Raw genomic sequence first — 26,470 nt, forward strand, 5'->3', positions numbered from 1 at the left:
GTGGACCATAAGGAACTAAGATCATCACCTCCATCAAAAATGCATCTAGTCATATTGGACCTGATGTAGGGACCCGGCGTGGCCCCAAAACTTTACCATCCTTGTGACAATATATCTATATACGTCAAATAAAAGATGTTTTTTGGGGCACATTTATTCAGTGTGCTGGTGACATTCTGTATCTGCATTGGTCTATAGCCCGCGTCCAGCTTGTTATTTCTCAACAGAATTATTTTTTCCTCCTTTCTGTTTGCATAGCTTATTAAAAATGAATGTGGAAAGAATATGGGGAAGAAGAAAGGAAGGGATGTGTAGTGTAGAATGAAAAATAAATAGAAAACTTGTTTTAAACTCCAGCCAAAACCTTTTTTTTTAGACAGAGGAGGGGGGTAAGAACCTCCAGCAAGGTTTTATTTCTGCTTAAATCCCAGTGGGTAGACTCCCCCTCACTTTCTAATCATTGCCAGTAAGTGAGGGAGGGACAAAAATAGCAAAAATGTTTTTTTAGTATAGTTAGGAAGGTTTTTGTGAGGTTCATAATGCTGTTTCCCTGTTATCTTAGAATTGGGAGTCGGCAGTGGGGAATCCCACAGTTTCATGTCTAAAATAGGTGGACTACGAAGATGAGTCTCCAAAGCCTGCTCTGCTATCCTCCATCTGAAAACCAACAGCTCTTGGTGAAGGCAGAAAACATAGGACATGAGACAAAAGAACAGCACTTACCTATCTGTCCTGCTATAATAGGGGGTCGGACAATCAGTAATATCAACTTGTCCAGCAGCTGGTGGCAGAAACACACTGCTGGTCCGAGAGCAGCCAAACGCAGGTTCCCCATGCTACTCTTCAGTTCTGACTCCACGTTGCTTTCTGAAATGATGACGTCCTTCAGGCGGAACGGAAAGCTCTGCTCCTCCAAGACCTGGACCAGTGTGAAGAACTTGTCCAAGTAGGGGTCCTAAATAGAGAGAGGGGACATTCAGCTAATCAGCTGCAAGCTTTGATGCTTCTCAGTAATCACTCTACTCTTATTCCCGCACTGTAGCTGTTAGGAAAAGGTTTTTTTTCGCTCACCGTAAAATTATTTCCCTGCAGTCCACTGAGGAACACAGGAGTTTATAAACCTTTAGGTCATAATGCCACCTACAGGAAGACTGGACACTAGCAAATCAGTAATGACAGCATGGTCACAAAAACATACGATTGGGACCTGTGTGCCTCAATGGACTCCAAGAAAAGTACTAATGTACTCAGCATCTAGCAGGCTACTGCCGCTATTTACCGACAGTGTAGAGTCCCGCTGCAGCCGGGAAAGATCCCGACAATATTTTCGGGATCCATCTTGCTGCCTGATTGACAACTGGCTCTGCCTCCTCAGATCCAGAGCCGGCTGTGCTCACCCTTCCCTTGTCTGTCCCTCTAAGGAGCGCTGGAGGGACAGGGAATCTCTGCGGGGAGCTGTGGCTGACAGTTACCGCTCTCTGCCTGGAGAAGACTGTGAACTGAGTGATCAGAGGTATGTGGTCGCACAACATGCCTGTGCCATGAGCATTGGCATGGCCACTTATAATCCCCACCACAAGCACACATGATAGAGTGAAAGTGTAGATGATCAACTAGAAGACAGGCACAGAGCGATGTCGCCTCTTAACAGGAAGTGCCCTAACAAAGACCTTAACAGGTTAATGATTACATAAAATTATAGTGACTGGGTTGCCATACATATGGACATTTTTGTCCTGCAACTAGAAGCATTTACAAATAGCTGTCAATCACCAAAAAATTTATATAATCGAGGAAACCCACACCAAATATCTTATATATTTATATTCCAGTGATGTTGGGAAGTTGCATTAATTTGTTCAATAGCTTTTTGCTGGTTGTATGTGTGTGAAAATCGCTAGAAGAATACGGACTGATCTACACACAACCACTAGAGGGGAACCCAAACCCTTTGTACATACAATGTTACCAGGAAAATACTACACAAGCATAGAATAATATTACAATTACAACTCCTAAGCTTTGTATATCTCTGAAGATAGACGCCGGCCTCCCTATAAAACAACCCTAAGACACTGCGGTTGTATACGGGACCTGTGTGTGCACCGAAGAAGCGGCCACCAAATCCACCATGAACACAGGTTTGTGATTGTCCACCCATTTCATTCCCGGGAGCTGGACCTGGAAACAAGCACAACACACAAAGGGTATCACTGGACCAAAAAACAAACATTGCTTCCTGTAACATACCATTACTAACATTTGCAATATACTTGTTATAGTTCCAACAGCTCAGAGGTTAAAGTGCCAAGTGCATCCTCCATCTTTTGAGTGTAACACTTCTAGGAGTAGAACTCCGGGGATAAATATTCTTAACCAATGCAATGGAGCTAGCCCTGCATTGCAGCCAGCTGGCTGTTAGACTTGTCCCTGGAGCTCCATCCATACATGCATTGCTTACAGCTTCCTCGCATGTCCCGTCAAAGTGTCTGGACCAGAGTGACATCCCGTTCTGGCTCCCGGCACCTCTACAGGGCATATAAGGAAATAGTGCAAACGATGAACAAATGGATGGAGCTCCATCACAGCACAGCAGCCCACACTGGACCCCAGGCTGAGGATCCACTTCAGTTCGCATGAGGTAGGGAGACTGGGTGTATGTGTGTCTGTGGTTGTGTGAGATTGTGTCTGTGGTTGTGTGTGTCTGTCAGTTTTTTTTGTGGGCCCGTTCACACCAGTACAGTGCGTTAATCCAACAGTCCTGTGCAATCAACACACTGTACCATGCAATCGCACCTACTACGCGTTCAGGTGCAGAGGGTGCATTGAGCTGCCATTCATTTGAATGGCATCCCAAACGCACCTCCCGCCTGCAATGTCGTGCATTCCATTGCAGTGCGACTTGGGTCGCAACTTAATGACTAAGGACATATGTGGGTCCTGAGGTTACACAGGTTGAGAACCACTGATCTAGGCAAAGTCATCATATAGCTACATCAGACGCGCCCCATGGGAGTGCGCCATCAGCTCGGCCTGGGCTCAGGCCAGGTTTTAAAAAAAAACAACGAATTTCCTACTTTGCAGTACTGACCAACAATTGGCCTTTCTTACTCCTTCCAGGCTATAGGTTGGCCGACTTACTAAAAACAATGCACTCCCTTTTTGGCTGATACCTCATCTCAGCAGCTGTTTAAGTGACTGACTTGTTAAAGTGACACTTGAACAAAAGAAAACAAAGCTGCATGTATGTAGGTGTAGGAACTTTGTGCCCAACATGTTCTTCGTGTTAAAGTGATAGTTGTTGACAGTGCGCTCGGCAGCATTCGGCTATTCACTCACTGGCGTTCGGCCCCTATGAGAATAGGGGTGAACGTCAGCCGATGCAGATGTTGGATCGGCTGAGTCGAACTCCTTCTGCACTTCGGCTGACTGAAGGCAGTCTATGTACGGCTGAAATCAGCTGTACAAGGCTGAATTGAATAGCCGAACGGCGTTCGGCTCACTTCACTTCGGCTGGGTTATTCACTCGGCTGCCTTTGGCAACTAAGTGAATAACCCCCTAAGTGTGTACAAATTTAAATATCTCAACAAAATATTCTGCAAAGGTAAACACTGCGATCATAACTTAAAATATGTGATCACTAGGAAAACACAATGCTTCCCCTTTAAGCCGAGACGCAGGGAGTGACCCCCCATAAAGCGGACATCTGGAATTTCAGATGAGAATTGACTCCTCAGTATCTGCAACCTAATGGAGAATTATTAGGGCCATAACGGTGCAATTAAACTATGACTGCAAGCGAGATGATGATCTGCTGGAGGACAAAGTCTGCCCATTAAACGAGATGAACAGAGATTTTCCAACATCCGGTAAATGGATCGCTTGCTCTAAGGAGCACTTTGATTTCTGTCTATTTAAAGCAGCCGGAACATCTTGTAGACGTTTGAGAACACAATTGCAGCTAAAGCACCAGAGGATCATTAGGCATGCACCGCGTCCTGTCCCGGCTATGCCTGCAACTGGAATTACTGACATTTCTGGCAGCTCAACATCCAGGTCTGGTTTAATCGATTACAAAATAAGAAACACTATCACAAAAAAAACCTGACCTGTAATACTCACCCTCACAGTGCTCATTTGCAGCCCCTTTAAGAGGAGGAAAAACTTAGAGACTCTGTCACCAAGCTCATTCAGGGCAAAATGGAAGAGTCTAATTAAAGCCAACCTCCCCCCCAACATCGACTACCTTATACTCGCCTTCATAACTCTCCCTTACCGCACCTTCTGCCATCACAAAATAACTAGTGCTTCCAGGTACTGGGGAGCATGTGACCTGCTCCCATGATGCATTGCATTGTTTGCCACCAATGACCTGTTGTACTCATCCCCACATTGCACCTTCGCAGCCCGTTTAAGATGAGGAAGCACCTAAAGAGATTCTGTTACCTAGCTCATTCAGGGCAAAGTGGAAGAGTTCATTTAAACCCAATGCGCGCGCATACACACACACACACACACACACACACACACACACACACTTACTCCCATCACAAATTAACTAGTGCTTCCAGATATTGGGAAACATGTGACAGTACTATCCGCCAGTGGCTAGGCTTAGACTCTGTCACATGACAGAGGGAGCCACAATCATCACCAACTAACATTGAGTATTTTATGGCAGCTGCTGCAGAAAGTGAAAATAAAGAGGGTGTGCTTTAAAGAGACCCTGTCACTTTGCCCAGAATAGACAAGAGGACAGGGCCACTTTAAGTAATGCCCCTTTGAAAGAAGTAGGGCTGCAACAACTAATCGACATAATCGATTATAATCGATTATTGAAAAAGTTGTGAACTTTTTCAATAATCGATTAATCGGCTTCTGATCAGTTGGCCCTGTTCACGGCTCCACAAATCGGCTAACTAATCGATTTTGAAAATAATCGTTAGCTGCAGCTCTAGAAAGAAGCAACCACCCATAAGCAATATGTTAATTTTAGGTGCGACATGATGGGCTGGGTCAGACCCAGGCATCTTATTTGTCTTGGAACAGTGAGATCTTCCTGTTATAATTCCTGACTCGGGAGTTTTGGGTGTTCCTGCTGACCTCTGTGTGCTCCAGCTGTTACATTCTCCATAACATTAACAAATCAAGCAGGGAGAGCGGGAACTCCCAAAATAATGGCCACAGCAGATGTGCAGACCCAGGCCCTGGTTTAAGGGGCCCTGACATGAGAGAAATATGGGGGCTGCTCATTGTCTAGACGAGTCTGATTTCATTATGTTTCAGTCACAGTCTAGTAACAGATATGCAGCAAATGAGTGTCAGAAAGGTGTCAGTGATACTTATTTCTATACTTGTTCCGGGTCAGAGACTCAAACCTCATTGAAATCAAAACATCAGAACAGCCAGGTAACTAGCATTCCTTAGGGGGGTTCAGTAATGGCAGACTCCATTAATCTCTTATAAGAGTTCCCCTTTAAATATTAGTCTTCGGTGAACTGACTTACCTAGAAATAGACCTAGAACATATGTTGTACATGAATATATATGGTACAATGACAGCCATACAGCTTCCATTCTGTTCCTGGTATACTTACATCAGGGGTCAGCACTGAGTAGCTGGGTGGAGGCTTTTCCACAGACACTGGGAGGGAGAAGGCTCCTGAGCGAAGTCTGCCATGCTGCATGAGTGGGATCCACTGTGAAGAAAGAGGAGTGTCAGTCTATCAGAACCAGATTTCACTTGTCACTCTTCAAGGGCTATGGGGCCCTGGACCACCCAAGCAATACTTCAACCTGCCTGTTACCCTTATGAGCAGGGACCAATGGTAAAGTCTTGGCTGAGGGCACACACACAAAAAAGGTATAGGAAGTGGAAGCACTCACCGTATAGCCAGCAGGAGTCTCCAAGGCGGAAGTCTGGTTCTGCCGGCAGCTCACATGGTAAAAAGTGAAGAGAAGATGATGGTTTTCGGTCAGGTTTCCAGGAATTTTCATTTTGAATTCTTCATAGAACTCCGGAGATCTGGGAGGGATTTGGCACAAAAAAAGTTAATAAGCTAAGATGGTGACAAAAAGTAAAGGTCGATCACAAAGCAAAACTCTGAGCCCCTTTAACTCTAGTTATGTATTGATAAGGGTAGGTGTGACAAGCAGATGACATAGTATTATAATCTCATATTTTATGCCAGGCTCACTTGAGGGGTTGTAGCTGGGACTGGGTCCAAAGATGTCAGTCACAGGAAGTGATATTGTGAGGGTGCAAAAAGGATTTGTGAGAAATGGCTGGGAACAGAGGCAAAGTGATCCCCCCACTTATGGGCACAGCATTTGTCTGTCAAGAGGGCTTGAAATGCATCTTGTAGAGTGGCCCTCCACAGTCTAATGGGACAGGGCCAGATGGGACAAGAATTACTCACTTATTATGGTATACCACAGCAGTGTACACCTCGCTGTAGTACTCGCTGCAACTCGACTTCCCAAATATCACCTGCAGACAAAAACACGGGACAGTTACAGCTAAATACAGGATAACAGAGCAAATTTCTGCTGACTAGAAAATCTCCTAATAAGTTATGTGCAAAGAAACCCAAACGAATGTACTTGTTTTTGAAAAACATTTTACTCGGGTAAAGCTATATTTAACTAATAAGCAACCCCAACAATCTCCCTCCGTGAATGCTCAAAAGGGGCAAAAACAAATGCACCTTTCCTCATTAAAATGGTGGTCAGGGCTTCCTCTGGTGGCCAATCATATGGCCAATGTGGATCTTCTCCATGGAAAGATTAATGTACAGGGCCACTGCATGGCTGCTTCTGCTTGGGTTTCAGACACCCAACTCTTCAGCAAAGATCCCATGACCTGTGGCATTAGTAACGTGACTGGCTGCCCGATGGAGCCCTGGCCACCCTTTCTGCAGAGAGGACACTACTTCCCAGCCTCTGTTACCACTTATGAGTTTGGAGGGTTATTACGTCAGGATAGCCAGGCATGTGTATTGTAACAGAACTAGTCAAACTTTTTTTTTTCCATTTTGGATAAGAGGGGGGAAGGGTCAGAACCTCTGTTGGGTTTGGTAACGAATGGAAATTAAGGGGAAATCCAACCTCTGACATAGGTCACCTACACAGGAGTAGATGAAATCTTCCAATGGGGACATGTGCTCTGATGACAGTGGCCAAAGGTGGGATTTCCCTCACTTTGGAAAGGGGGGGGGGTCTCTCACTTCTTGCTTTTTTTTTGGAACAGGAAGTTAGTGGAAATCTGCACGAGGGAGAACAATAAAATAACAGGGTTCAAAAACTTTCACTCTCTGTCCAAAACTAAAAAAAAAAAATCTGCTGGACTTCCAACTGAAATGTAGGTCAACTTTGGCCTGCTGCTCTTTTACCAGAGAGCGTAATAGACTCTTGTACTAAGAACAAATATTTATTTTTGCCTTATATTTTCAGATTTGGATAGAGTTGGGAAGGCTTTGATCCCCTGCCAGTTTTTACTTTATGGCCCCATTGAGAAGATTCTCCCTTGTTTTTTTTTGTCCCAGTAACAACATGTCACTAAGACATGATAAAGAGGACGAATCTTCAAGAGGGATGCCAACCACAATAACAGAAACACTCTTTTTGAAGGGAAGAGTTAGCCTAGAACCTCTGTCAGCTTTATAGCGCTGCCTGTGTCCCCGTTGGAGATTTTCAGAGGGAATGTAGTCACTAAGACTAGCCATACACTACTGTGACTGCATCTTATTGGATACAGGAACCGTGGAGGTAGTTTTCCACCCAGCTACTTGGAGAAAAGTCAACTGACTAGTGGTACCAACAGCGCCACCTACAGCTCGAATTTTGGCAATTTTAGAAAGGATTCAGACAAAATTCGAGCTGTGGGTGGCCATCATAGTACAGGAAGTGGGGTCAATCTCCCCAACAAAGCTTTGGCATTTGTCACTGTACACAGAACTAATAAAGTATTTTCATCTGGAGACAGGAGCTCTGTTCTTTGTCCCCTGTCACCCTCTGGTCTTTAATAGGCTGCAGTTATAGGCTCCCGGTACATCCTATTGAGAATTCCCTTTACTTACAGTCCCAGATACAAAACAGGAAGTGAGGGAAATCCTCCCCTTAGACAAGTGTCATCAAAAGAGGTGTCCCCTCACTTCCTCTCCTGGTGACCACGGTAACCTTTTTGAATTTCTGATCGTGTGACACTGGCCACCAGGACAAATATGGAGCACACAGACAGCAATGAAAACCTGAAAGAGCTCTTAAACCTTTCCCGTAACCAAAACTAAAATTAACATTAAAAAAAGTTTTGATTTTCGATAAAATTGAAATGTTTTCTGTATTGCCTGTAGCAAGCTGTCTTGAGGCTTACCGGCAAAGCTTGATTGGGGTCCTCCCCAGCCATGAACTGGACCTTCACTGCAATATTCCGCACAGAACCTTGGCGGCTGCTGAAGTTAAGGGACCGTGGATAAACGTACAGAAGGTTCCTGTGAAGATAAAAAAAAAATAGTTATGGAAATTATGTCCCAATGCTTCCTAAACTTGAGGCAGTCAAGGCTGTATGTGCAGTAATCTAGCATGAAACATCTCCTCCACTCGTGCAGGAGCTTCCTATATTAAGACCGGTCACTGTTGCCTACTCTTCTTGGGCAAGGTGACTGGTCTTGTCTCCGCCCCTTCCTGTAGTTATCTACAGACAGCCTGTAGTGGGTGGGGCCTGCTGGACCCCTCCCACAGATCTGCCCTCTGCACAGGCTATACACATGGACTGAGAGCAGGTAGCAATAGTGCCCCTTGGTAGCATGACAGTATAGTGGATAGTCCCTGTGGCACGGGAGTCACCAATTAAATTCCCACTTGGAACACTAAATGAAGCATGTATATTCTCCTTCTGTTTGTCAGGGATCATTCTACAGCCAAAAAATATACTTGTAGGTAAACTGGTGTTTGATTAAAATGGATACATTTAGATTTATTATCTGCATTTTGAAAGAATGGTCTAGAGCTGTAGACAGAGGGGGTGGTTGAGTAGTTTAGCAAAGGAAACTGGGCAGGGATGACACCACTCAGTCCATTAAAATGATGTGTGTTGTTAAGAACCTGAGCACATTTTTGGCAGATCAACAGGTCTGGTTTCTGAACTTGCAGGATCTAAAACAGGGGTGGGCAACTCCGGCCCTCCAGCTATGCTTGAACTACAAATCCCAACATGCCCTTGCCTCTAGAAATCATGCATGCAACTGCCAGTCTTGCAATGCCTCATGGGACCTGTAGTTCCACAACAGCTGGGTGGCCAGAGTTGCCCACCCCTGGTCTAAAACATAGAGCAATGTGCATGTAATGCAGAGATGTATCGCATACGTGTTTTGTTTTTTTGCCTTGACATACGCTTTAAAAAATCCTTTCTGGATCCTTACTGAACACAAGCACAGCTGAGTGCCTGCTGGCCCTTGCTGTGTCCCTGAAACGTGACCACTTCCCCATTCTGGCAGAGGGACAGTGACAGCAATGGGCATACCCGATTCAGCCAATGGGAAGAGAGCAGACGGTGTCACCTTTGTGCAACCTCGGGGCGAGGTCACCTGTGTTTACCTGACATTGACATCAGACGAGAGCAAAAAAGTGACTGAACTGAAGTAACAGTCCCACCTAATGAGGAATTAAAAAATGAAACCGATCCGGAGGGAGAAAAAGATTAACCCTTTAGGGTCCCGACACAACTATAAAATGGCGCTGAGAAATATTTCTCTTTTCCCCATCAGAAAAGAACCCGGCAATGCTCCGTGACATGGATTTCTCTCTCCACATATCCCTATTACTGGGCTGTCACCACCCCGATCATAGGGGGTCATACCTGAGCCGATCAGCTTTGTAGGCAATAAACTGTCCATAGGATCGGCACAAAAGCCGCTGTAGATGCAGTATATAGAGCATAAGAGCCATTAGTGCCGATCATATGAATGTTCTGTCCATGCTGATCTAATGATGTATCAGCATGAACAGCGCCCTTCCCATATGATGATGATGATGGGAAGGGCGCTGCAGGAGGCCTGAAAGGCTCTTACTGTGTCTCTTTTGCTGTAGCATTACAATACACACATCCCTACGGATCGGAGCACATCGCTGCAGCAGGCAGGTTTCTGTGCATAAAGCTATGCCACACAGTTTGCAATTACATACATACCTGGTAGCAAAGGGGTATTTGGTTGTTAAAGTACCCACAGAACTGAGAATAATATACGGTCCAGCAAACTGCAGTCAGATCCAGAAGTGATCTTATGTTTGTTGGCACCTTAAAGGGTATTTATTATGTATGGTCAAAAATTACAAATAAATCTGTATTTCTATATTGAAGTTCTATCCCGCTCCTAATAACCATATCCTTCTAGAAGTTTGTAAACGTACTTATTGAAGATGCCCATCGGATGTACTTCCTTAATACACTGACACAATTGCACCCAGCCCTGTGAACATGCACCTCCTTGTGTCACCACTCTAACTCAGCCTGCCGTCTGAACTACAACTCAACCTCTGAACAATGCAACATTGGAAGTAGGGATGCACCGCTGCCGATACTGGGCATTTTCATTACTCCTACTCGTGAAAATGCCACGATACTAAACGCCGCTTTACATGTTAAATACATTCGGCTGACGTAAGGTCCCATACTTGCTGGGGACCTCGCGGCAGCCTTGTGGGGACCTCTGCGGCGGCTGTTTACAGTGCCAGCCACACATCTCCTCGTCCTTCTCCTTCCCGCCTCCAGCACCTGCGCGACCCCAGACACAGCCCTGGCGAGACCGCCGCGCAGCAGCCCAGGTGAGGCCCCGCAGCAGCCCAGGTGAGGCCACGCAGCAGCCCAGGTGAGGCCACGCAGCAGCCCAGGTGAGGCCACGCAGCAGCCCTGGTAGGGCCCCTGCACCGCCTCCTGAGAGCCCACACAGCCCTGGTGAGCAACACAGAGTATCTAGCTTGATATTATTCTGCATTGTTGTAAAATGTATTACTGGGATTTTTAGTCCTCTCTAGCTGGTGGTATTCTGCATTGTTGTATAATGTATTGCTGGGATTTGTAGTCCCTCTACAGCTTGGAATCAGTGGCAAAACTAACAGGGTCGCAGCGCTTGCATCTGCTACCCGTCCCTGGCGCTCCACCACTGTCCTAAAATCATTAGTCTGTATTGTTTTAGAAAAAATGTCACATGACACACACACAAAAAAAAAGTATCGGTAATTGATAGCGGCAAGTATTTGAGGAAAAGTATCGGTGCTCGTACTCGGTCTGGAACAAATGGTATTGGTGCATTCCTACTTTGAAGCAATGCATGATGGGTTATGTAGTCTTAAGAAATTGAAATTGCATCACATCAAGCAGCAGGGAAAGAGATGCAAAGCTGGGAATCCGGGAAGTTGATGAGAGTGATGGGCAGACGGAAGGCAGCACTCAGTACATAAAAGGAAGGCAGACAGCTGTTCCTGACTCATCACCCTCTTGCAGAATCTGTTGAAATACCCAATATATCTTACATAATCCAAACCCTCATGGCACATCCTCCCTGCTCACATTTCCCTTTAACCAGGACACCTGCCCTGCCTGCTCCTCACTCAGCGTTCTCCATTCAATGCACACTATGCTGCTTCTTCTATTCATCTCAGTGCTGCCCTTCTCCCTGGGAAATGAACACAGGAGCCCTACGCTGCAGGAGGAGTTTAATGTTCTTGTATATGGGACACTCCAGCTGGGCCAAGCACTGACAGACACCTACAGTTCCACCACTGGCAAACTGCAAAGGATTGCCGGTAGGCAAGCAAAGCAAGAGCAGATCATGGAGAAGCTGAAAGCAGAGGTTTCAAGAGCGAGGCAAGCGACGAGGCGGCTTGGTGTGGAAGCTGAGAGACTCCAGGTAAAGTACCAATCCTTGGAAATAGATCTGTTTGACATTGCATAGATTATTTTGTAAGTCAATAAAGTTGTATGACCACTACAAACACATTAAAAGTTTGATCCCACTGTACTCTTTTCATAGCATTTCCTGAAAAGCATTAGCAGTTCAGTGTCATCATATTAAAGGACTGTCAGCAGCAGTTGAAAGTGGACAGCCAAGGTGGCGCCTTTTACCTTTAGACATCTATTTGAGCATGCTGAGGGCCTGGAAAGTAGAGAGCTCACTTGACCAAGTACACCAGCACAAAAAGTCAAGTTTTGGTCCATTTCTGCCGCTCTCTTGACCACATTATAGGTTCCTCGACAGAAGAATGAGCAGCATAAACTACTGTTCGGGGGGGGTTGAATATAGAGCTTTGTTTTCTATGCTGAAGTTGATATTTGCCAAGAAGATCACCCTTTTTCGGGGCACCTAAGATGTTCAAGCAGATTTCTAAAGTTAGATAAGTGCCTTCTTTTAACTCCTGCAGAAAATGTTTTACAAATGATTTACAAATCAAGAACAATGTGACCTAAAAATCCTGGCTTCAAACCTGCCCTTCATGCCTAAGTTGGCCAGGTCCCTTTAAGAACATTTGTAGCTAGACTTCAAAAATGACAATACTACAAAATTATGGCAAGATGCAATATAATAGATACAACGATCTCTGCAATTGAGTTTTCCTCCTCTGCAGACAAGAAATATTGTCCTAAACTCTATGACCTTCCTTACAGAGAGAAGATCAGGAAGGCATGAGCCATTTGCAGAGAATGGAGCAAGATCTAGGAGAGATCCAGAACGAATACGGTAATCTAGGCAAAAGGGTTCAGAGGCTGGAGCAAAGACCGCAGGTGAAGGAGTGGGCCGTGCCTGACATAAAGGTAAGTATCTGCTCAGGAGTATAATGTCTGGAGCTCTATATGACCACTGCTGCACAGATTGCATGTTTATACTGATCCCTTCTCACATACTCGTCTTATTTATCCCCAGGACAAAGTGGAAAGGCATAGTTTGATTTTACAAGTACTCACAGAGGAAGCTGCACGTCAAAAGGAACAGATGGCAAAGCAGAGGGAACAACTACTTCACCTTCTAAAACAGGCAAGTTCTGTTTTCTGATTGTCAACATGAGAAAACACTTTCTAAAGGCTAATTAGATTTCTCAATATAACCTAACAATTGCGTCTCTGAAGCGGAGATGGCAGCTGATAATAGGATTTTTGTATTTACTGTAATATCCCTTCTTGGAGTCAATTGAGGGCTGAGGAAGTCATAAACCTTCAGGTTTTACTGCCACCTACAGGAGGGTTGGACATTGGCAAACAAAAAAAACCTGCAGGCCAGCCCTGGATATAACCCCTTCTACTGTCAGCATGCCCCCATTTTGTGGCAAAGCAGTACCAAGAGCATGATCATAAACAGAGCGGTGGGACCTGTGCCCCTCAATGGACTCCAAGAATATTTTTTAATAAGAAGTACAAAAATCTATTTTCTTTCTCATCCACGGAGGGTCACAGGAAGTCTTAAACTCCTGGGATGGCCAAAAGCAGTTTAATTTGCTGGTCAACAAAGCAAACATCTGCTAACAGGCCCAACATAAACTAGAATAGGGAACTGCCTGCAGCTCAAACAGCCACCTGAAGGACCTTAAACATGAAGCTGGCATCACATGAGGCAGAAACATCTACCTGGTAGAATTTAGAGAATGTGCAAAAAGAAAACCAGGTGGCAGCATTGCAAATCTGGGACACAGAGGCCTGATGTCAAAGAGCCCAAAACCGGGTGCAAGGCAAGACCCACAGAAGAGAACATAGTTCTGGAAAGGAGCTCCAGCCGCTTATTGGTTGGATCCCTACATGCCGTAGCATCACCCACCAGTATGCAAGTCACCATGTTAAGATGTTTTGTATAGAAATGACTGGAAAAGCAGGTGCAACTGGAGGGTCTTGGATGCCTTAGAGGTCCTATAAAACCCAAGGCCTCACAACAGCACTGGTAGAAACAACAGGCTGATCCTCTAGCTTCAGAATGGTAAAGCACTACATCGATAAGAGCCAAAATAGTCTCCTTTAACTTGGAAGAAAAAGGAGTGGACTGTGACTTTTCAGGGGAAAGCTTATCAGTCAATCAGATCCAGACAAAGTATCTTTGGCTGCTGGCCCAGAAAACCCTGCAAGGCTGCAGGCAAATCAGACATAGAATATGCTGGAAATTGCATGGCAGCCTTTGCAATCAGACTTGGAAAACAACTGGGTAATTCTGGTCATGGAGTCCGGCATGACCCTAGTAAATAACAAAGCTGAGGGCAGAGAACTCAATAACACCCAATGAAGCCAAAAAGGACTTCAATGAGAGAAGAGACTGTAATATCTGAGGGCAGCATGACTGTAGGCTTCAGACTGTGCCACTCTCAGGGGGGCATGCTTCAAGCACTTCCCAACCCATTAATGGAGAGCATGCCGGGGGCACCCAGTACAGCGGCACTGTCCACCCTGTGTCTAGAATCAGACATGTTGCAGATGTAGTTCAGTAAGCAACAAACAGGTTCTGGGTAGAGCAGATAACTGCTCAAGGGGCGAGCAGAGAAGTGACCACCTAAGTCACTGTAGGCGGGCAGCAGGAAAGGATCAAAGATGGAAGTTCCATTTGGCTCTTTGCAGCAGCGCGGAGATGCGTCCTCACTGCTCTGCAGTGGGAAAGAGCAAAATGCGTGCACCCCACACCTCACCCAGTGGAATGATGTCAGTGCTCATCTCCACAGTGCTAACCACTTCTACAGCAATGTCAGTGGGAAACAGGGACATTTTGGTGCCCAGCAACCAATAAAGATGAAGGAGCTCCCAATACCTGGTCCAAATACCTACCAAGTGTGTCTTCAAAAGGAAGTGCAGGGCAATTCCAGCGGTCCTGGAAAACATTCTGCAACCAACTTAAATCAGAATTTCTCTGCAAAATGCCCACATATAGCCCAGTGCCAGAGGGTCACTTCTAGGCTTACCCCACACCGTTGAGTCCAGCGGGTCCAGGTGTGGTGTAGCCTAAAAGCCAGGCTGAGGACTGCTGCAAAATGCAGCTGTGCAAAGAACAGTTCTGATTAAAGAAGGAAAAAAATCACAGGTTATTATTTGAAGCAGCAAAAAAAATTAAAAAAAAATTTAAAAATTTAAAAGATTTCCATCCCCCCAGGACACTAGCAAAAAAACAGAGGCACACTAGTAGTAGGAGAGGGTTATATTTAAACAGGCCTAGTTTTGTTAGCCCATGCCCATTTCTCTGGTAGGTGGCAGTATAACCTGAAGATTTAAGACTTCCTGTGTCCCTCAATGTACAAGAAACCAGCTTATCTGCTAAAACCATTTTTACAATAACAGCTGAATCTATTCTGAAATTAAACTTGGGTTGTGTTATATGATTGAGATGTAACTAGTGCTTAGCAGATCACTAATGTAAAGCCCAATCAAACCTTTGTATTTAATAGGGGTTAGCGTTTTTCTACTATTTGAAACTGCTCTGTTCTGGCTGTTTGTCTGCAAAAGACCCGGACCGCTCTTTTTTTCTAGGGGTTTGACACTGGAGCCAGTGGGTTAGCATGACAGCCAGGCTACAAGCATTTTCAGAGCAGAGATCACCAATGGCAGCCTCCATATCCTCTCACTACAGGCTTCCTTTAAGCAGGTAATCACAGTGATAAGTCAGTGCTAAATAGAGCAGTGTTGTTTGCAATGGTTCAGAGCAGACTGAAAGACTTGCACTGAACAATGAGGGACATGCATTATGAGCACTACTAAGGAGGAAGTACAGCCATACGTAATGACAAATATGGCTGCCTCCATGTAGATTTTTAAAATTATACATAGAAAAGATCACATTCACATGCATCTAAGAAAAAAAAAAATGTAAATTGTATCTTATGACCATCTTGATGGTCCCGTTACAGCAAAGGTTCATTATTGGTAATTCTTCTTTCCTGTCTAGGCTTCTGCCATCCGTTCCACTTGACACTTTACTTGGTATGATTACAAGGCTTTCATTGTCCTTCAAGGACGCTTCCTCCTCTGCCAGGACATGAATAAACCTAATGGACTACTGAAGCTTCCTGGTGTAAAGACCCGAAGGCAGCCACACAGGAAGACCAGAGTTTGCAGCTCATATCATGTCTGTAGAGTGGAGTCGGGGTGGATATTTAATTATTCCCAGCACTGGCGTGGTGGCCATCAACCTTGACCCAGCTGAGAATACTAGAACCATCTAAATGAACTTTAATATCTGCCCCCTTCTTTCCTACACTCATTACTTGTATATTTATGTAAATGTTTATTTATATGATATGGCTTTATATGCACAGTGCCTTACAGTGGCAACTTCCTTTTAGAAGTCATAGAATCCCGCTGGACCAGTCCTTCCTGATTTGTGGTGGTCACTGGAAAAGCTACAGAAGCTATGAATACAACCGTTACAGAAATTCAAATGCAAGCATGGTAAGACAACAAAAGTCTGGCAAAGCATGCTGAGGGTTGTAGTTCTGCAGCAGATGAAAAGTCTCAGTATGTCTGCGACAAATGCAAAGCTAACAGGTACTGCTGCCAATACAGAGATACAAGAAGTCCCCGTTCCATTACCGCACATTGCCAAATATCCCCGACAACATTTATTTAAGAGGTGCACCTACTGTATACACATATCTGTAAAGAATCAAGCACTAGCACTATAAGAAGTGTTACCCTCTGAATGTGTCAAATTGTAATGAATGTGCTACTCTTTATCTAGAACAATAAATAAATAACCAAATCTCTATAATAAATGAGTGCTAAATAATACATGCAATCAAAGTGTTCACAATTGCTCTTCTTGTAAATAATATCCCTCTGGAAAGTTCAATCTTATATTCCGTGTTCAGTTGTGCACAAATGTGGAATCACAAGTATAAAGTGCTCAAGATTTGTCCCAAGTGCACCACACTCTTTATCCTTCCACTGTGAAAGTTCCTTAGGCTGGGCACACACCTTACAACCATCGCAAGACTTTTGTCTTGCGATGGTTGTAAGGTGGTTCATATTAAGGAAGCAGGAGGTTGTTCTGCACCACACATTGCTATCCTTTGTCATTGTACAGCGTGACTGTATATAGTAGAGATGCACCGATACCGGCTTTTGGGTATCGAGTACGAGTAATATTTGTATTTATGTACTCGCCGATACAGAGTACCGATACTTTCGCTAGCATGGGGCCGGCTTCATTGGCAATCAGGAAGCCGGGTGGCGTGTCATTACTCACTGCCCAGCTTCTCGATTGCCTGGGAAGCCAGCTCCATGCTGTTTGGCCGGGAAGCCGGCTTCCCAGTCAATCAGCATAGAGCCTGCTTCCCATCCAATCAGGAAGGGACCCACCATTACCCACCGCCACTGGCGGAACTACCAGGGTCGCAGCGGTCGCAATTGCGACCGGGCCCTGGCGTTCCGCCACTTGGGGGGGCCCAGCAAGGAAGCAGAGGGCCCCCCCGCGATCGTGCCCCTCCTTCTTTGTCGCACAGCCACCCGCAGCATGTACGGGCGGCTGTGCGAAAGGGCTGGAGACGCTGTCACTGATCCCGGAGAATGAGTTGGCCCCGCCTCTTAGGGGTGGAGCTAAGAGGGCCGTCTCTTAGCTCCGCCCGCTGGCCCCCAAGACGAGGAAGAGTGCCATGGGCCTGCAGGAGAGGGAAGGTAAGTTTGGAGTGGGCGCTGGGAAGAGAGAGAGTGTGTGTGTGTTTTGCTGGGACTTGTAGTCCAGCACAGCTGGTGGTAATCTGCATTGCTGTATGATGATTATACAGCAATGCAGAATAGCACCAACTATGTAGGACTACAAGTCCCAGCAATGCATTATGGGGTGGGGGGGGTTTGTTTGCTGGTGGTATTCTGCATACTTTACTTTTATTATAATGTATTGCTGGGACTTGTAGTCCCGCATAGCTGGTGGTATTGTGCATTGGTGTATGAAGATTATACAGCAATGCAGAATAGCTCCAACTATGTAGGACTACAAGTCCCAGCAATGCATTATATTTTTAAGTAGGGATGCACCACTGCCAATACTGGGCATTTTCCTGAGTACTTATACTCGTGAAAATGCCCCGATACTAAATGCAGATACCGAGAACGCTGACCTAGTCGAATTTGCCGACCTCAGCATCTGCGCTTACACACAGACCAATATTATCGAGGAAACCGGGATTTATTCACAAAGTATTTCGTTTAAATCGTTAATTGTGACCGATAATAATATTCTGTCGATCATTTCCTGCCATGGACGGCATATCATTAACGGTCACAATTAACCATTACAAACAAATACTTTGTAAATAAATGCCGGTTTCCTCGGTAATCCCGTCTGTATATAAACACAGATACTGGGTCAGCGTTCTCGACAGAACACCGGCACTAAAATTTTAAACAAGCAGCTTCCTGAGGTCCCAAGCTTGCTGGGGACCTCGGCCACCTTCCTGTTAACCATGCGGTGCCGTGGGGGGGTTGGGGGGGGCCCTTCATGGTTTCTTGCACTGGGGCCCTGAAGGTTCTAGTTACGCCTCTGCCCGCCGCCCAGCTTCCCGATTGGCCGGGAAGCCGACTCCATGTTCCCTCGCGGCACTGCCGGTCACAGGGAATCTCCCTCTGACCGGAAGGTCCGGTATCGGCAAAGGTATCGGAGCATTTGGGTGAGTACTCGTACTCACCCTAATACTCGGTATCGGTGCATCCCTAGTATATAAATTTTTGAACAATACAGATATAAAACATTACAATAAAACTATAAACGACTGAAATCCTTTAACGTTTCCCTTTAATAAAGAACATATTGATAATAAAAGACAGTTTTGTTTCTCGGCTCCCGACACTTTTGCCAAAAGTTCTAAACTTAAACTGATAGATAACTTCCGGTACCCAGTGCTGCTGTCTTTCTATTATGGAGGAAGGGGCTCTGGGAATGATTAACCGAAGGTGGACGGAACACACACAATGTTCACCTGGGTTTGTCATTCTAAAGTTGATGTTTTTGTGGTTTTAGCTTTATATGAACTAATAAAAACAGTAGGTGCATTTAAAGGTGCAGTTTAATCTGCTTATATTTAGTCATGTATTTCCTTTAGATACCTTCACACTTAGACTTTGACCTAAGCTGGCCATGCATGGCTTGAATTTTGGCAGATTCGCCCATATTCCAACCATGTGTGGCCCTGAAAAAAAAAAAAAAAAAGGAAGAGTTTGGTGGAAAATTGTTAGGCGAACAGTAACTGCAGTCAATCAGCTTCAATTACCATTTAGGTATTCAGGAAGTCACACTTTCAAGGCTGCCTGAAAACAATACGCAGCAGAGGGGAGCATGGGAGATTCCTCCATGGACGCTATCTAGCGTGGATGGGGGAATCAAGCAGTTCTCTAAAGTGAATGGCCAGCTTTATATGCACATAGTGATAAGGAGGAGGCTCTGATTTACATGCATATAGTGATAATATCAAGCATGGTCTAGGACAACGTTGCTCAACCTTTTTTTTTAAAAGCATGAACAATTTTGAGGCACCACAGTCTTAAATGTAAAAAATAACTTGTGGCCCATCCAAAAACTACACCAGACCCTCATCCCAGTTAGGGGTCTAGTATGGAATTTAATCCAAAATCACAATAAAAATGGGGTTCCTGCTACACATCAGAGTCACACCCTTCAAATCAGAGCCCCCCTCTTTCACATCAGAGTCCTCCTTTACACCAGAGGCCCCCTTAGGAGCCCCCTTCACATAAGGAGCCCCATCCTTTCACATCAGATTACCACCTCTCACACTCTGAGCCCCCTTCATATCAGTGCCCCCTCCTTCAAATCGGAGCCCCACCTCCCCCATTCACATCAGAGACTCCCTTTACACCAGCCCCCCCTTTACATCAGGAGCCTTGTCCCTTCACATCAGATTACCCCTTCCCACACTAGGAGCCCCTCCTTTCACATCAGAGCCCCCCCTCAAATCAGGATCCCCTATAACATAAGAGTCCCACTTTCTTTTAGGCGCATTCTTCAAATCAACGCCCCCACTTAATTTCAGAAGCCCCCTTTCATATCGGAGTGCCCCCTCTTTCACGTCAAAGTTCTCCCTTTACATCAGGAACCTGCCTGCACCCTGGATAGGCAAGGCGATGAGGCACGCTTGAGGAAGCCAAAAAGCACCCTGGTGTAGGAGCCCATTCTGTTGTGGAAAAATGACTTCAGCCATATAAAACACCCAGAAAAGTGCCGATTAGCTTGAAAGAAATGTAAAAGTAGTTAAAAGACATTTCTGAAGCCTTCGTACCCTTTGTATAAACACAGCGGTCTTGTCAAGTAATATAGGAAAATGTCTGCGAGCTCTCGTGTTTATACTCTGCATCGGAGTCAGTGTAAATGTTTAACATTGTTCTCATATGTTTACATATATATGACCGCGCTCGTCCCACCCCACCAGTCAATGAGGGCACACACATTTCATTTAACGATTGAACGGGAACAATTTGCTGAAATGTTGACATTTTTATGTACTGCATTGCTGCCATTCCCAAGCTATTCTGGGAGCTTCACTGTGACCTATATCTTGTTTATATATAGTAAAGACTTTTCTAAAGCCTGGGAGGCACATGTATGACCAGGAGTCCCGACATTCTTTGCATAGGAACACCAGTTTACAATTTGCACGTGATGATTGTTTTAGGTGGGGTTCCTGCACCAGGTAAGACGATTGGGGCCCTGCAATCATATACTGGTGACAATACACATGTGGAGTTCCACTTTAATAGTAGACCACTGTGGTAGAGCACTGCAATGGTTACATATGAACTGTTGTGTAACACCTCGTTCCTACATAACTGCCTATTATGTACGTAGAGTGGCTACAACAGGGGTAGGCAACCTCAGCACTCCAGCGGTAGTGAAACTACGAATTCCATCATGCCTGTGCCTCTGGGAGTCATGCCTGTGGCTGTCAGTCTTGCAATGCCTCATGGGACTTGTAGTTTTATAACAGCTGGAGTGACAACGTTGCCTACCCGTGGGTACAAGGTTCCAAGCCCAGGTATATGGATGGCTAGGGGAAAATAGCAAACATTTGGTAAATTCAGCATGAAAATGCATTTTTTTTTAGGTTCTGAATACCGTGGAGAAAAGTTAAATCATTTGCCGGTTTTTTAGTGCCATATGTTTCCCAGTTGGGAAGGATCACCGCTCACCTCCTCTCTGGTGCACATTTTGTAGCTACAAGGAATCCTCTAGGGGTATTGTTACAAGTCCCTAGTGGGTTGTCCATAAGAAGTCACAAAGAGAGAAAACAGGAAGTTCAACAATTTTATGGAGGACACTGGGACAGGAAGCGAGGGGAAATCTTCACTAAAAGGGGCTCAGATGGAAATAATAACTTGACAAAGGTTTCCCCACAAACTATAACTCTTCCAGGGTCACTGGAGCAGTTGCAGCAATAGTTGGCATTGTTACTGCTTAGCTTGATATTATTATTACTACAGGTATTTATATAGCGCCGACAATTTACACAGCACTTTACATAGTTGCACATTCACATCAGTCCTTACCCTCAAGGAGCTTACAATCTAAGGTCCCTATCTCACATACATACATAGAGGGCAAACTTAGAGAGGAGCCAATTAACCTACCATCATGTCTTTGGAGTGTGCACAAAAAGTGGAGAAAGATATAAATACAGACATGTAAAATACAAAATGTATAACTATTCTGAATACTATCATGGAGGTAGCAAACTCAATAAAGTTATGAGAGTACAGTGGGGTGGATGAACTTGTTTTTCCGACATAGTTTCGGTGCACTTGTGCCGCACACATGACATGTGCCAAATAACCATGGTGCACCTATGCTGAAGAGGATTTGCGAAGCTAGAAAATGATAAATTGTGATTTGTCATAGGAATGCCGCAGTTTCGGAGCCTTATAGACTTATATCTGCACTGCAATGTGACGTAGATATTAGCCGCAGATCTGGGTCTGGTCTGACCAGGTGCAATTCTGCACAGTGGGCCGACAGCTGAGCAGAGGGGAGGAGGACGGGGGCAGGCGGCTTGTGAAAGCATAGCAGGTGTGTGCTATCATTGTGCCATATAGACCTAATAAAAAGAGGTCCCCCAGGGTGCTCTGTGCACATGTTTGTGCCTACAAATATACACTGCGCTGTGCCATGTATAGTTTATCAGGCCCACTATGTTGGTGATAGTGGTCCTTCGATGGGAAGTCACAATGCGGACATTCTGTTATAGGATAAACATCTCACCTGTAGGAGGAGTACGGTGAGAAGACATCCCGAGGGGGGAACTCCAGGATCTCTTTGGTAGGACGGACACGAGGGTCGGGGTACGGCTTAACATGACGCAGCTCTGGAGACAGGCAAAACTGCGGCATCTCAGGAGCAGGAGAGACGTCAATCTTGAGTTGGGCTAAAAAAAAAAAAAAAGGATTACATTCCATGGTATTAGATAAGTTAATATCTGTAATGTTATTTTAGGTTTATCTACAGTCACATAATTTGGAAGGGTTAAAACTCCTGTCAAGACATTTCTTGTGCTGAGGAGAGCAAATTCCCCATTAGACATCTAACACCACAACAGGTGTCCCCATTGGAGGATTTTTACCCTCGTTCCAGTTTAGGTGACAACTGTAACTTTTAGATTTCCCATCATTTTTTGCCCAGGTGACAATGGTCGTCACTAGGACAAATAGAAAAGGTAAATTCCCCAGCTGGGACACAGACAAAAATAAAAACCTGGAGCAGTAGATGAAAGCAGTGTAATAGAATTGATTATCCTTAGGCAGCTCTCCCAGGAGTCTTAACTGGCATCTGGGGTGATCATACTAAATACCCTTTAGGATCCCCCAGTTTTATCAGTTCAGTGCACCGTTCTCACAGCAGTACCAGACCCTGATAAAGGGGGATTCTTTTGAACCCCTAGAACGTCTTGGCTTTAGATGATACAAGAAAATTAAAGTGCATCTTTACCCAAAACTTAGTTTTTCAGCTTTCATCTAGAATGGGGACAGGTTAGAACTCATGTCTGATTTTACTGCTACCCAGGATTCCGTTAGCTTTTACCACATAAGAATTCAAGGGAAATCTGCACTAGTGAGACAAACAATAAAAAGCTGACAGAGGTTCTAGAATTTCCATACTTGACTTAAAAAATAACTTTTGCTACCTTTCTACTGTATTTAACATATTTATAAAATGGGGATGTAACTTGTCTGCAAAGATTATATCAAATTAATTTAGGAACCCATCCAGACCTGGACTTTTCCCCCCTTTAAAAAAATAAATATATATTTAACAAATTCTTCTACATAAAGGGTGCAGATAACTCCTTCTGAATCTTCTAATCCAATTTTGGAATACTGCATTTTTCTACAAACAGCTTCTTTTAATATAATTTTCTTTAGTTTTAATCAGATTGTTGTAGGATATTTAATAAAATCTTTACTCATTTCTTCCCAGTATATATTTTTGTTTTAAAACATATTAGACCAGGTTAGGCTCAATTACACGCTGTGTGACACTCAACCTAGAGAGATTGCTGGTTTCTATATTCTTCTTTCAGATGTTACCTGCAATGATACATCAAGAATTGTATAGACATCACCATTATATTTTTGGGATCTGGGGATAAACAATTACGGGGTTTACTATATTATGTGTTATGTAGCTATCTTACCTGTTGATGTGTTTTATCATTGGCACCATCTCAGTTTAGAGATTATAATTTACCTGTGGGCTTTATAAAGGGTGTGGATGCGGATGCCCTGTATGTACTGATTTTGCATAAACACAGCAGTCTTGCAAAGAAATAGAAGTTGCTGCATCTTGTAATTGCACAAGGGAAACCGAGATGAGAGTCCGCTAAGTGTTACCATTTATGTAACTTATGCAATGATTTGAAAAGCATTACATTGTATATGTAAAAAAAACAAAACCGTAGTATTGCAGTGTGCAATGATACCTTTCTTATCGGACTAACAAAATATATAAAAGACAAGCTTTCCAGAGTGAACCTCTCTTCTTCTTCAGGGCAGAAGCAATACTGATCAACATGACAGTTTGTCAGTTAAGACAGGAGAAAGCTGTTAGAGGAGGGGGAGGTAACTGCTTTCTCCTGTCTTAACTGACAAACTGTCATGTTGATCAGTATTGCTTCTGCCCTGAAGAAGAAGAGAGGTTCACTCTGGAAAGCTTGTCTTTTATATATTTTGTTAGTCCGATAAGACTGGTACAAAACAACAGAAGGGCAGCAGTGCAGTGTCAGATTCCTCGCATCACCTTTCAACATCTCGTGGAGTCACGAGGCGGCCCAACGAAGTCATCTCGTGGAGTTATCTCATGGCCCAACGAAGTACTGATGGGGTGGTCATAATAATCTGGCCACTCAGTAATATATATATATATACACATACATACACACACACACACACACACACAGGCAGTGTGATGCTTTGGCCAATGTTCTGTTGGGAAACCTCGGGTCCTGCTATTCATGTGGATATTACTTTGACACTTACCACCTGCCTAAATATTGTAGTACACCCCTTTATGGAAACGGTATTCCCTGATGGCAGTGGGCTCTATCAGCAGGATAATAAGCCCTGCCACACTGCAAACATGGTACACAACATGGGAACACAACAATGATTTTTAAGTGTTAGCCTTCAAATTCTCCAGATCTCAATCCAAATCGAGCATCTGTGGGATGTGCTGGAAAAACAAGTCCATGGAGGCCCAACCTTGCAACTTACAGGACTTAAAGCATCTGCTACTGACGGTTTGGTGCCAGATACCACAGCATAACCTCAGAGGTCTAGTGGAGCCCATGTATTGAGGGTTCAGGGCCGTTTTGGCAGCAAAAGGGGGACCTACTCAAAACTAGGTGGGTGGTCATAATGTTGTGGGTATCCAGTGGGTATATATTTATATAAAAATCTATCTATCTATGATCATATAGTCACTCATTGTGACGAAGTAAAAACTTGAAAGTATCTGCACATGAGCGTTACCTGTCACTGGCCGTAATCTGCGTAATGCAGTTGATGGCCTCTTCATGTCAGCCAGGAACTTGTAGAGATCTTCATCGCTCAGACGGTCTCCTTCCTGCAAAATATATTGAGATAGTCACTCAACAACTGAGAGAAGTGCATTACCTACCAAACCACCAACAAAACTGAAATCTGCACTAGAAAATTACAAGTGTGAACTTCAGTAGAAGTTAAAATGCAGATGAAATACATATGTGAACTGCTATGGTGAACCACAATAAAAGGATTTTTGCTGTCAACGTGTTCTTGGTATCCATTGAGGGGCATGGGAAGTGATAAACTTTTGGTTTATACTGCTGCCTACAGGGGAATTGGCAAACAAAAAAAAACTATAAACCAGCCCAGAATAACCTCTGTCACTACCAGTATGCCTTAGTTTGGTAGCAAAGCAGTACCAAGAACATGTTACTAAACACAGAGGGGTAGGACCTTTGACCCTCAATAAACTCCCCCAAAAAATGCATTTCATGGTAAGTACAAAAAATGCTATTTTTCTTTATCATCCACTGAGGAACACAGGAAGTCTTCAATTTGTGGGATGTCCAAAAGCTGCCCAGCTGAAGGTTGGGAAGCACAACAAAGAGACCGTAAGCTTGGATGATGGTCTGTCTGAGCCATCTGGATATGGTGGAGAGAGGGCCCAGTGCACCCTTAGAGGGTCCGTCCGAGATTACAAAAAGGGAATCAGCCCCCCTGAAAGAAGCAAAGCAGTGATTGAGAGACCCTAGACTCTTACAACCTGAACCACATTCAGACAGTAGGGCAGACATTTCATTTTGGTAAATTGGAGCTGGACGGGGGGACCAAGTGTTTTACAAGTGGTAAATGTCCTCTAGTGAGAGTGGTACAAGTAGTAAAAGTCCTGAAAATAACATTATATTTTTCAGTTATGATGATGTATTAGAGGTGTGGTACCAAGACAATATACCAGTCTTGTAATATGCTTTCAATATAGTAGCGTCTAACTACTGGAGATAAGCTATAACCTCTTCTGGGATTGACTGTAGCATACAACTAGTTTCCCCTCCACATACAGTAGATCTCACCTGCTTGAAGAAGTTTGTGACTGTGAGAGTTGCTGGCCGGAAAGAGTTAAATCCACAAACTTCTTCCCCAACACTGAGCCGCTCAAAGGCTTTCCTCTTCTTCTCGTTCCATGTGCCCTTTCGTTCTGTGCAAACCAGAAATACACAGACTGTTGTTACCTTAGGAGCCGCAACACCAGCAGAACAGATACTTAAAGTAGAACACAGAATGGTTTTAGATAGAGTAAGGGACGGTTATAACCCTTCTTTGCCATCTTTGTCGCATTGGGGAATCTTCAAAATGCTAAAATTGAACATTGTGTCACGGTCTAATTTACAATAAGTAAATGTGATCAGATGTGATTGCAAAAAGATGCAAACACCTAATCAAAGGGGGGGGGGGGGGGGGGACAGTACAGCAGAGTG

General features: G+C 44.4%; 1 protein-coding gene across 1 annotated transcript in view; it reads right to left on the reverse strand.

Moving 5' to 3' along the window:
- Positions 1-26,470, reverse strand: part of LOC108798867 (dedicator of cytokinesis protein 6-like) — a 74,624-nt gene that overhangs the window by 33,404 nt on the left and 14,750 nt on the right. Inside the window, exons 11-19 of the mRNA XM_018570674.1 lie at positions 26,066-26,190; positions 24,981-25,074; positions 22,219-22,381; positions 8,373-8,490; positions 6,421-6,491; positions 5,888-6,026; positions 5,599-5,700; positions 2,095-2,181; positions 724-955 (exon numbers count right to left, since the gene is read on the reverse strand). Coding sequence (XP_018426176.1) covers positions 724-955; positions 2,095-2,181; positions 5,599-5,700; positions 5,888-6,026; positions 6,421-6,491; positions 8,373-8,490; positions 22,219-22,381; positions 24,981-25,074; positions 26,066-26,190 — 1,131 coding nt within the window. The remainder of the gene's footprint in view (positions 1-723; positions 956-2,094; positions 2,182-5,598; positions 5,701-5,887; positions 6,027-6,420; positions 6,492-8,372; positions 8,491-22,218; positions 22,382-24,980; positions 25,075-26,065; positions 26,191-26,470) is intronic.

The sequence above is a fragment of the Nanorana parkeri genome, unplaced genomic scaffold (genome assembly GCF_000935625.1).
Source record: "Nanorana parkeri isolate BGI_ZX_2015 unplaced genomic scaffold, ASM93562v1 scaffold1570, whole genome shotgun sequence".
NCBI classification, from domain to species: Eukaryota; Metazoa; Chordata; class Amphibia; order Anura; family Dicroglossidae; genus Nanorana; species Nanorana parkeri.